Source organism: Monodon monoceros, unplaced genomic scaffold (genome assembly GCF_005190385.1).
Source record: "Monodon monoceros isolate NGI ecotype Baffin Bay Population unplaced genomic scaffold, NGI_Narwhal_1 Super_Scaffold_21, whole genome shotgun sequence".
NCBI lineage: Eukaryota > Metazoa > Chordata > Mammalia > Artiodactyla > Monodontidae > Monodon > Monodon monoceros.
In genome coordinates this window covers 83,960,155-83,972,983 of record NW_021703778.1, presented here as the reverse complement: position 1 = coordinate 83,972,983, position 12,829 = coordinate 83,960,155, and the positions used below count along the sequence as shown (strand labels likewise).

The window sequence follows — 12,829 nt, the reverse complement described above, 5'->3', positions numbered from 1 at the left end:
GGGATAGGAAAAATGTATTTGTAAAATGCAAGACTTGACTATAGAGTATAGCCATGACAGCTAACCTTTAGGATCCCTTGAGCATACAGATATTTCTTTAAATTCATCAGTATGCTATTTTATTTAATATTACAGCTGTCTTAGGAGGCACTTGCTCTTCTAGACACAGTGTGTTTTCACTTACAGGCTTTAGTCAGACCGAAGTAATTTATGATTTTTTCTTTTTTAAACAAGACTCTATCCCAACTGAGAATTTTGGCATTAAGTCTTTGAATTGAATCACTGAGATAATATTCTGCCAAAAATGTTTCTAAGAACAATTTTGAAATTCCTTTAATGTATGAATAGATTCTTGGGATCTTTCCCGAAGACTTTGGGAAAGATGATAAGGAGCATTCTTCATTTTTTGCTAAAGGTCTAAGAAGTGGAAACTCATCAATAATTGTCACATTTTCAATTTAGGGGAGAAAAGGCAGGGAAAAAGACAAAATGAAACAGCCCAATTCAAAGTGAGGTGATTAATTCAAGAGGCAATATAAAGGGCTGACTCTCACCAACATTTCTCTCCAATTTTACATTTTCAGATACTCCTTAGTAATATTTCATTACTACATAGACACTTCAAACAAAAGGATTATAAGTGACTGAAGAATATATGAGATTAGGTGTGTCCTATTTTTTTTAATGTACAAATTCTGACTGTATAAAATTTGGAAGTAATGATTTATGCTACAAAAGTTTCGTCACCAGGAATATTTAAATAGCAAGCTCTGCTCCTATATTTACAATGTTATTTGACTCACACAAATGTGAATTAAAGGAACTAATACTGTTGAAAGTTAGGCATCCTCCCAGATAACAATAGGTGAATATACATTTGATACTTTGACCTTTAACTCAATGTTTGACTTGGCCTTGTTAAAGACTTTTGATACTGAAACTGCAATGGAATAGGGGAATGACATGATTATACTGTAATTATTATTACACCATATTACCTTCACAGTTCTTCCCATCACGCGTAACATGAAATCCTGCATTACACACACAATGGAAACTGCCATCTGTGTTGATGCAACGTCCGTTATTGCAGATACGGCCATTCTGTAAACATTCATCAATGTCTAAAATCGAAGTCAAAAAGGAAGAAATAGCTTTATTTAGGGGATTTTAAATTATTTTATTTCTTCCTCTCACCATCTCTAAACTCATGATCTTAGTCTTGGGTTTTGATTACTAAATAATATTCTTCAACATAAACTCAGTATTAAATAATATAAAATTTAGGGTTACTAATAAAAGTTTGAAAGACATATGAAAGAAAAAAATGCCAACATAATAGCATTCAGTTTAACTTTACTTTCTAAGAAGACTCCCTAAATCTCAGTTCCGTAAACAAAATAGGTTCTTTTTCACCATTTTCCTAGGTAATTCAATGAGCCAGTATATATCATTATTTACAATGAACTTTGGCTGGTGTCTTTTAGGACATGTTCAAAAGGCAGATCTGATGTTCGCTGTATCAGAACAGTTAAACAGAAATGCCATTAAAAAAAAAAAAACAATTTAAAAACCTAATTCCATCTGAAAACCGTCAATCATTTTGACTCTGAAATGTCTACCTTCCTTATGGCAGTTCTGGTCCAAATACAGTTTTATTTGTTTATATATTCTTAGTCTCTTTTAACTTTATGAGTATTCTATCTAACAAACAAAATATTGGTACTATGGGGGCATTTCCCCTTTTTTCTTTCATGTTTAATATTATGCCAAAGTAAACAACAGAGCATGATATGGAAGTGTTAAAAATGACAATAACTCAAATAACCCGCATCTGATCTCTCATTTAAAGATTAGTAATTAACCTAAAGTGCACAACGAGTCACCCTGGATTATCTATTCCCCTCAGTTTCTAGGCTACATGCCTGGATGAACATCAAAAAGGATGAACACAAACCACCTTGTCTACAGAGCGTACAACCTTTGCCAGGGCTTATTCCCCAAGAGATAGAGGCCAGGGCACTGAGCAGAGTTGGATGGGAGCAGACCTACCCATGCAGAGTTGAGGCCATGTGCCTGGGTATAAGAGCCCTAAACATCTTTTGGACGACAAGAATGTGCATTCATGGCATACTGGTTATTCTGTCTACCCTGTGTCTGCACGGTGTCTTGTGGTTGACCCTCAGACGCACTTTCTTTCTGGGCAGATCCAGCAGTGGTTTCCACACGAGTCATTGGACTAGCTGAAGCAGTCTGGGCTTTTCTTCTGTCTGATCTTTGTGCCAACAACCTACAATCTTTTTCTCTCTCATTTATTTCTTAATCCTTACTAAAATCTGACCTGCTCCACACTCCAAAAAATAGTAAAAGCCGCATATTCTTCAGCAGACTTTTTTTTTTTAAGATTTTATAATCTACTTTTTTTTTTTTTTTAGGATTCTATAATCTATGGAGGCCCAAGGATAAAATCAACAGGATAAAGAGTTCAGCTTTTTCTCTCCTCACTAATTTGAAAATGCCATTCGGGCTCCTGCTGCCTTACAAAAATAAATGAAAAGCTTGCCATTCAACGTCTCTATCGTGTTTCTGTATGTTTCTTCTGTCCCCTCTGTTCAGTTCCTCGTGTCCTTCTCAGCTAAGTATACAGCCTTTCCGACCATTCTGTGGCAACGTTCATCTACCCACAATTGTGATCACGTTATCAACTTCTTGTGCTTGGGCTAAGCTTCGCACTAGCTCTTAAAGAAGACAGTGCTTGAGGCTTTTAGGTAACCTTCAGTCTCTAATAAACTAAGTCTCAGAGTGATGACAATAACATGCACCTACACTGATTGGCCCCTGCCGCAGCTGAGTACTCTCAAGAATGTCTTCTATTTGCTTATTTAGTAGTGCTGTCTTCTGAAACACTGGTTTCGGTTTATCTTCCACGATTGCAAAATGCCTCGTATACTGTTTGTACGTGCTGATTATTTTAAACAATAGTTATAAAGAAGGTTCTAAACTCAGTTAAAAATTCAAACTATATTTGTAATTCAGTAAGTAGGCCATTAATAGAAATATTAACAGGTTGAAACGCGGTGCTCCAGGTTTTTCTGCTCAAAATTGCCATTTATAAGCGGTGTACTAAAATACACTGATGGCAAGAAATCCCTGAGTCAGAACCAAATTCAAAGATTTTGAAAGCAGTCACTAATAAAAAATAAAAACATCTGTATGCCTTCAACTAATATGAAGAACTTTTGCTAAAAGAGGCAAATAAAATTAACTCATTAATGGCTGACAAATTTTTAAAGTGATACAAACCTCCCTTATCTTCCCTTGTATTTAATTTCAACAGAGTTCTGTTGCTTTTATCTGGCTTTACTGATCAATTATAACAGATCATTCTGTGCCCAACTTATAGAGATATAGATATTTGAGTGCCCTGAGGTGGGGCACATATCTTAATTCTTTCTATCTCAGAAACTCAGTACATCAAAGTCATCCAATAAGAGGTATATTGGGTGGCTTAATAAGTCAATTAATAAACAAATCTGAAGGGAAATTTTTGTGAGGAAACTTTACAGCAGTGCTTCTCAAACTTTAACATGCGTAAGGGTCCCTGGAAGATCTTGTTAAAATGCTGATTTTGATTCAGCAGGTCTCAAGTGGGACCTGAGATGCTGCATTTCCAACTGGCTCCCAGGTGATGCTGCCGCTGACTACACGAAATAAGCAGCAAGAACTTACAGGCACTTCTTATCCTTCAGGCCTTTCCATGAAGCAATTAATTGCGTAAAATTTCACCTGATACCTTTCTCAGTTTCTGTGTCAACAAAGTTGTCGACAACCCCATTCCCTAGCTCTCAGATTAAAAGTTAAGACAATATCGCGATGAGGCAAAAAAAAAAAAAAAAAAAAGGAAGTGAAAAGAAGATATTCCCACAGGCACAGAAACATCTTTTAAAATAACTTGAATGTTTGCCAGATTTTATGATGTTATCCTTCAGAGTAACAATTTCTGGAATTAAGTGCAAAAAAGCAATGGGAGCATATTAGCCTCTCCCGACAAGGGTTATTCAGACTCCACGGAATTCCTTCAAAGCTAACTCCTTACTTAGCATACATGTCCGACGTGCCAAGCTAGGACCACACGTACCTCGGCATTCTGTCCGGGTGAGTGTGCTCTGATAGCCAGGTCGGCACTGACAGGTGTAGGAGCCCTGGGTATTAATACACTCGCCACCAGCGCAAGGGTTTTTCTCACATTCGTCAACATCTGCAAAACACAGTATATTTCAGTAAAGACACTAGACCGCAGTCACTCGTACTCCAAGACCATTTTACTGGTTTCCTTTACTCACTAAAACACTTCCCTTTTAAGAAACAGCGTAATGCAAAGATCTTTTTTCTTTCCGCTACAAAAACCGTGTCACCGGCCACTTTAACTCGTTGAGCAGTTAGAATGTATTATTCTCCTGTGTCATTTTTCAGAGAAAAATGCCAAATACGCAGCAACTCAACGCTCCAAGCCAATAAACATTTTCTCTTCCTTGGGTCTGACGTAAGGGAATCAAACAGACTAATATTTCAGAAGCGGCTTCTGGACAGAATTCTGAGTGTCTCTTGAAGCTCAATTTTTCAATGAAAAGAAGACCTAACCATATCTAAGCATTCCTTTCTCAGTTCCGCTATGAATATTACAACAAACCATGAAGCTGTTGTTGTTTAAAGGGCAATTCTCACCCACCATCAAGGCTGCTACCACCTCCACCCCGCCCCTAGACAGGCTCCCACTAGTTTTACACTCATTTAGAGCTATCAGTTTACTTACAGGTAAACTGGTTTTTATTCCTCTGTTTGTGAAGATGAAGAGGCTAAAGCTTATGGAAGATAACCCACTTGTCCGAAGTCACATGCTTCTTGTGGCAGATGCAAGTCTGATCTCACAACCCTGAGCTAGACGTTCCCTTTGCCTTTCCTACCCAGCTCTGGATGACCTCTCAGGATTGAAGGACTCTCTCTTAACAAGCTACTTGAAGGGGCTTTCATATCACCAGGAAACTATATAGCATGAGAAACCAAGAACTACTTATTTCTGCCTGATTCATAACTGGAATTGGGATTTATAATAGACCTAAGAGAGCAGTTTATTTTTAAAAAATTAGATGGCAACTGGGTGTTCTTATCCAATCCAACGAATTATCCTCGTGTTACATTTCCTTCCTTCACTAGCTTAGCTGCCTTATCAACAACTTAAAGTTCCTTGCTTTAGTTCCTTGCTAACTAGAGATTGTTGGTAAGTTATCCACTCAAATTAGTAAACCATGCAAAGTTTCATAAGTTGGGGATATTTCTAATGCTTTATTTTAATGGTCAGGCTTCGATAGGATGGCTTAAGTTAGAGTTACCAGCAATGCCTTGAATGTGTTTTACAATGAAAGTTAAAAGTCACTACAGTAGGCATAATAATGCCCCTCCCCCAATATGTTCATGTCCTAACCACCAGAACCTGTGAACATGCTACATGGCAAGGGCAATTAAGTTGCTAATCAGTGGAATCCATCCCTCCTGGATTATATACAGATGGGCCCAATGTAATCACAAAGATCCTTAAATGTGTTAGAAGGAATGCAAAGAGAGAACCAGAGAGTTAGAGATTTGAAGATGTTACACTGCTGGCTTTGAAGATGAAGAAACAGGCCCTCAGCCAAGGAATACACACGGCTTCTAGATGCCGGAAAAGGCAAAGAAATGGATTCTCTCCAAGAGCCTCGGAGAGGAACGCAGCCCTGCCGACACCTTGATTTTAGCCCAGAAAGACCTGTGTCAGACTTTTAACCTATAGAAATATAAGATAATAAATCTGTGTTGTTTTAAGCCACTAAGCTTGAGACAATTTGTTATAGCAGCCATAGAAAACCTATACGGTCGTGAAACAGCACTGCAGTAGCCTCTTGGTGCCAAGCTAGTGGTCTATCACGTACCAATGCACTCCCCACGGAGGTCCAGCTGGAATCCTTTGTTGCACTCACACCGGTAGCTCCCAGGAGTTGGGATGCAGCGTCCATTTTGACAGAGATAGCGAAACAGCTGGCAGTAATCAGTGACGTTGACTGGCAACACCCCTGAAGGAATAACACGAAACCCCATTAAAATTATGTCTAACTAGGGCATCTTCCACCAGCACTGAATCCAGTAATAATGGGCAAGATGCTGAATCATAAAGGAAGGAGGACACTCTGGGCAAAGGTCGCCTGGCGTCAACAGAGCATGTTTCCATTCTCGCCTACAGAGAGCACCTGTGCACCGTGGCGCACGCTGCCAGGTACCGCGGCCTCGCTGTAGCCTGCTCCTCTGCCTGCTTCTCTCCACCGCTCCCTCCGCCTCACTCTCAGGCCTCGAGCGCAGGGAAGCAACAAAGGCAGTGAGTTACTGGCATTTAACTATTTGCAAAACTGCTTTGCATGATATATAACCCAAAGAGTAATCTAATGCCTCCTCTATGAATTCATTCTGTGAATCAGATTTAAATTTCTCCCACAACATCAATAGCAAAAGGACATTAATCTCTGGAGAATATGAAACTGCCCGTTTTCCTTTATGCAATAGGCCAGTTGAGAAAGTTATATACTACACTCTGTAAATGAAATCTTTAAGGATTGGTTAAACTTACTTAATGACTTAAACAGCATAAACAACAACAAAAAAGTTAACCTGATTAATGCAAGAAACGTAATTAGATGACTTTTGAGCTCTTACTTGGTGGTTCCCGAGATGGATATGGATATTCCACTGGTGGTCGAGGGACTGTAATTTGAGGTCCAGGAGGAAAGCCAGGAGGAACAGGGTGAATTGGAGGAATGGGGCCAAGGGGTGGGGAAGGATATCCTGGCCTCTCGGGAATTACGATAGGGACAGAGCACAGCTTGTTGAAATCCTCTGGAAAAAAAAAAAAAAACACAACACAACAGCTGAGGGGTAGCATATGCCATAGGCCCATGGAAGCCATCCTTACTTTGTAAAGAAATTTTGAATACAACTGATCATCAAACCACGTAGGTCAATTGGAGAAAAGGAAAAAAGCCAACTGACTTGGCTTTTTTTCCTCAGTCAGCATTCCTAAAACCTACAGCAGCAACCAGACTGGAACAATAATTCAAAACTGGAAACAAACTCCCCAGAGTGTGTACCACGTGTCCCTCCTAAAACCTAGGAAGTCTTTACCTATGTCAAAATTCACCTCAAGGAAGAATAGAATAAAATGCCATGATCTCCACCCAGTCTTCCCACCTGTGGATCCCACAGGACACTAAAGAGCACACTTTTTAGCGCTTGGATTTTATTTTATATGCCTTGGGAAGTCACTGGTAGTCTTCTGCAGGGGTGGGACATGGTCAGATGAACATTTTCAGAAGATCATTCTCACTGGCATTTGGAGACTGTACTGGAGGGAGGTAAGACTGCTGCAGAAGACCAAGGGCAAGACAAAGATGGCTGGACAAGGGAGCCAGTGATGGAACTGGACAGAAGTAAACACATTTGAAGATTATTTTAGAGATGAATGGGCTGTGTTTGGGGAAGGAGTAAACGTCAGAGCTGAGGGAATAGGAAATCAAGAATGACTTCTGGTTTTCCAGTTGAGCAACAGGGTAGACATTGGTGCCGTTTGCTGAGATGGGAAAAACTGTGATGTGAGCAGGTTTGGTGGGTAAAAGCTACACGTTGAGCATATGAATTTTGAGATATCAGACATCCACATGGAGATGTCACAAAGCAGTTTTAAAAGAGAGTTTGAAGCCTAGAGAAGAAGTCAGGGCTGCTGCTAAGTTTTGGAGTTATCAGTAGATAGGCATCATTTAAAGCCACTCATTTTCATGTTTCCTACAAATAGCCATATTTTGTCACAGTTCCCTTCTATAAGTAAACTATATAATTTTTAAAATTTCTTTTTTCCCTCTTTCCAGAATGTTGATTATTTTATTACCTCTGTCACACAGGGATTCTCCATAGGTACTTTCTATACTAGCTTCATCCATTAATAGAAATTAGGCTAGTATTTTTATTTTCCTTGTGGACTAGAATCTGACTTATTCTATGACACAGTGATATGTCGTACTGAAATGTATTCATATTTCAACCTCATGGGACCTTCTGTCCATTTACATTTGGCTAAACATACCTAGCTACCACGTACCTTGTTGTTTTTTTCTGGTCCATTACTAAAACTTTTTCAATCATACTTGACATTTCCAACTCAGGTTAAGTTTATGTTTTCAGAGAATTCTACTACTGCATTGTTTATCTGGAATTTCAACCCACAAAGATTCTGTAGTACTTGACTGTATTTGGAAAGGATTTATATATTGTTTCTGCTTCCCTGAATCAGGATGCTACAATCCCTGTTGTCAAACCACAGTGATCTTCCTTATAGAATTATCACCTGGACGTGCCATACCCAACATTTCCTGGCTACCTGCTTTCTACCAACTCTCTACCACTAAGACTGTGCAGTCTCTGAAGTCAAGGATCGTGTCTAACCCATGACGAAATCCCACTCTCAGCCTCACCTGGAAAACTGCACAGAAGAGGAATTTATTAACTATGTTGGATTTAATTGAATGGCAATTGTACTTATTAGCTTCCAAGCACCAATCAACCTTTTTTTTTTTAGTCTTTTAGGATTTCTATAAAAGAAGTTGGATAGCTTATCAGCATTTCTGCTAACTAGGTGGGTATTTTAAGCATGCCATTAAATTCATCTCAACCTCTCCATGAAAGTGTATCAGGCTGGGTTCTGTACTTTTTCCTACTTTCTTCGGCTTAATAACTTTCCGTTGAGCCCCTTTACATTCAGAATCAGCAACCTGGGGCTGACTTTGTTCAACTGATGTCCAACTTTCCTATCTCCATTTAATCCAGAGATGACACTGATTTTTTTTTAAAGTGAAAAGCTGACCAATCTGAAATAATTCTTCCTACGTCATCACTCTCCATAAGTTAAGAACCCAGAGCTCTGTAGTACTGGTACTGGAACATTTGAACAAACAAACACACCTACCTGCAAATTAGTTTGCTCTATCCATCTGCTCTGCTCTGGGCCTGTCTCAGGGCTGTGCATCTTTCAGTGGTACCCTTTGGGAGAGCAGCTCCCTGCAAAGTTACATAGGGGGACCGGGCCTGCTGCTCCATGAGTCCCAAAGTAGGTCTTCAGCAACTAAGCCTACTCTAGTCCTCCCTCTTCTATTCAAGGTCTCAACATAGGAAAGAATCCACATCAATGCTGCTGATTCCTAAGTTAACATATACATTTAAAAAGTGATTCTTCTGGTATCCAAGCAGTAGGTCTTAGCAGAAAGTCATGTGCTTCTAAACAGTGACCTACTAAATGGTCCCCCTAGTGAACTAAGAAGGGTGCCTTATATTTTTAGGCCAGAGACAGTCAAAATATATGGCAAAATATATGACCTGTTATATGTTAAAATTTATTGAACGATTTTCTTGCTTCTTTAGTCCACACACGTAATTCTCAGTAATAAATAGAAATTTAAAAATAACATCTGTGAGCAGGTCTATAACCCATGATAATGGGGCATTCATATTCTGTGAGTAGCACACTCTGAAGTATTTCATTAGCTCTACATTCATCCATCCGCATCCTGATTTTCTCCCCTAAAATTTCCTGATTTAAACATACTTTTCAGGAACCAGATTGAGAAGAAGTTATTACCCCAATTTTTACTTAGAACTGGTGGGAAAGACGTCACCTAGCAAGTTGTACACTCTACGTGAATGCCTCCCATCAGCAAGTTCTCGCCAAGTACCAGAGAAGCGTTAAAAAATTAGAAGGACTAAGGCATTATAACGATGACTGAAACCCCCTAATGAGATTTATTAACTAGTAAAAAAGCTATATATGAACACACACAGGCACAGACCTGAGCAGATGGGATCTGTATCACAGCAACAGTACAAACCTAGAGCACTGAGCATTTTCAGCAGTGGTGGTCTTGGGATGTGCAGGGATTAGGTCATATCTGAGAGGAATCTCAACCAACAAGAGGGTGTATAACAGGCAGAGGTAGCAGGGGTGGGGAGTAGGGAGTAAGGACCTGAACTGGGGAGAAGTTTGGAGAAAAAAGAATATTTGAGTTTAGAAGTGCTCAGACTGGGTTCAAGGAAAGCTGGATTGCATCATTTAATTAGAAAATAAAGCTACTATAAAGAATAAGAATTAAAAGATGAACGGGAATCAGATTTGGGGACTCTAAATGCCCTGCTAAGTAGTAAAATTTTATTTTCAAGAAATGGAGTGACTTGGACCACTGGATATTGCCTGAGTTCATCCTGCGAAAAAATTTCTGGACACCTTTCTCTACTTTTTCCCCAGACACAATTTTTTAAAACTGAATTTCAGATGAGTTAGGCTTTGGGAAATGTTACGTGGCAGCTGTGGATTTCACAAAGACCAGTTAGGAGGCTACTGCAATAGTGCAGATGAGAGAAAATGAGCTTTATGTGGAAATGAATATGACAGAAAAGAGAAATTGAAAAGAAAAAAACATCAACAGGACTTGGCAGCCAAGAAGAGGAGAGTGTCAAACGTTAGGGAAGGAGGAAACGTGTATCCCGAATAACTCACCTGAAAGGCTCTGAGGGAGTTGAGTTTTATTCTGCTGCGCTTTTGAGGATACAAAAGAAATACAGGAGACTAGGAAGGAACCAGTTCTTCTGACTGGTCAGGTTGCTACCCAGTGTTAATACGCAAGCTAAGTAAGATACAGTACCTGCGAACAGTGTCATTTGTATGGGCCTCTGTATTTCCCCTGTTCATTACCTGGGGAAATTTCCCTGAAGGCCATCTCTTTTATTTTCTGGAATGTTATTCACTTACCCTGGTTTCCACTAAATCTGCAGCACGTACATTTCCCCTGGGCTCGCAGGGGGTTGAGCAGAGATACTCTGTGGATAAATGGAAGGGCTCTTACCCGTTGCTCTGATGGGACACATTTCGGGGGCGACAGTGACCCCCGGAGACCAGCACCGGCCGACGTCACAGCAGCACTGCATCTTGGTGATAGACTGCGGCAGCTGGTTAGAACAGCGCCCGTTTGCCAGAGCCGTGTAACAGTATCCTGGGCGAACATCTGAGAGGACAAAGAAACCCCCATACACATCACTGAGATCAAACGTGAAACGACTCTCTTTTGCCCCAGCACCTCCACATTTCCCAGTGGGGCTCGGGCAGGATGAGCTGACACTCAGCCCTAGAAGGTAAACTGTGAGTGCCACTCGGGAACAGCGCTCAGTCAGAGATCCCTCCATCTCACACCTTTTGCCCCTGTGAGCTGGTACACTTGGCCCAAGTCCCACATTCCATCCGCAAGGTGGGAACAAATGATTACAACCATATGGGTCATAGGAAAAGAGAGAAGAAGAAAATCACTGGCAGTGACGGTTAATTAGGTATAGAGACATGTCTCTATACTGAAGGGAGACTGTGTTGTCCTTGGTTTCAAACGACTTAATTTGAGCCACTTTAGGCAAATACTGATATAAATCTATTTTAAAACAACATGAAGTCTGCACCGTAGGTTACATCTCTAAAAGACCTTTCTTATTTTTCAGTCTGAAACCGTGAGTCAGACGTGTGAGATATTTTTTTTTTTAAAGGAACGAGCCATTTTGCAGTCAGATCCACTGCTCGTTAATCGAGGTTTCCTTTTGTCCTGGGGCCCTAACAGATTTCATAAGGCACTAATTATTTACAAGTTCAAAATGTACATGATTGCAAGTTCTTAGTGCTATAGGATACAATACTTCTTGAAGGAACTTTGTTTTCGTGGCAGAACGGTATCTTCTCAAAGCAACAGGGGAAGACATTTCTATATATCACTTTTATTGGGTTACATCATGTCTGACTGACGTGACAACATTGACACACTGAAGTACACCTCTGGGTTACCAGAAAAGAGCCCATGACAAAGGAGAAACCTAACTGCTTCATGAGCCTTTGAGGTCATGCGGTGGAATAGAGGAGGTAGGTAGCCAAGTGCAGAACCCCTTGATCTAACTATCATATGTTACGGGTGTATCTCTCTTTAAGTAAAATGTATTTCTGTACAGTTCCTATAAAATAAGTTTTGAAACTAGTATTTTGAATATGCTTGTCATTTGAAGGAATATAACTGGGATACCCTTTTGTAAGGTGAAGAATTTGTTTGTAGTCAAAAATCTGTCCTCATGTTTCCTGTAAGTCTGCATATTAACCAACATTTGATCAGAGAGGGTCATCCCTATCATTGTTTTCATCTACATCATTCTCAAAAACACAAAGCCTTAAAATCTTGAAGGTTGCAATAAATTAATAAAGTGAAAAAACCAAGGCTGACTTAGAAACATTTAAATTGTTAATGTCGAGTGAAGATGGCTACATCAAACCTAGACAAACCATAAAAGAAAATTATGGGTCAGCTTTAAAGGATACGAGATTATTTCTAAAAAGTACTTTAAACCACTAGCAAGTGTAAGTGTGCTTTCCAGAAATTTTCTGTGGTCCCAGTTCCTGCACCTCTGGTCAGACTAATAGCCTCAGCAAAGAGGCAGAACAAGTTTTACTCCAGCCTGGTCCAGGGTAAATGGCTGGAGAGGGGAGTGCAGACAAAGAATGCTCTGTGGAGACATGGGTGGCACCTCCCCTGTGCACAAGGGGGAGAAACAGAACTTCCTGCTTCCTAATTTGCTTTGCCTTAAAGACACTAATACTTCATATACCCCAAGATTAATATTGGGGCATGGAAACCAAAGGCCGTTAAGAATGGGAAGAGGGGGCTTCCCTGGTGGCGCAGTG

The 12,829-nt window shown here is 40.0% G+C and overlaps 1 protein-coding gene across 1 annotated transcript in view; it reads right to left on the bottom strand.

The window, feature by feature from the left end:
• Positions 1-12,829, bottom strand: part of FBN1 (fibrillin 1) — a 252,366-nt gene that overhangs the window by 110,393 nt on the left and 129,144 nt on the right. Inside the window, exons 9-13 of the mRNA XM_029237630.1 lie at positions 10,968-11,126; positions 6,742-6,921; positions 5,967-6,107; positions 4,139-4,258; positions 999-1,124 (exon numbers count right to left, since the gene is read on the bottom strand). Coding sequence (XP_029093463.1) covers positions 999-1,124; positions 4,139-4,258; positions 5,967-6,107; positions 6,742-6,921; positions 10,968-11,126 — 726 coding nt within the window. The remainder of the gene's footprint in view (positions 1-998; positions 1,125-4,138; positions 4,259-5,966; positions 6,108-6,741; positions 6,922-10,967; positions 11,127-12,829) is intronic.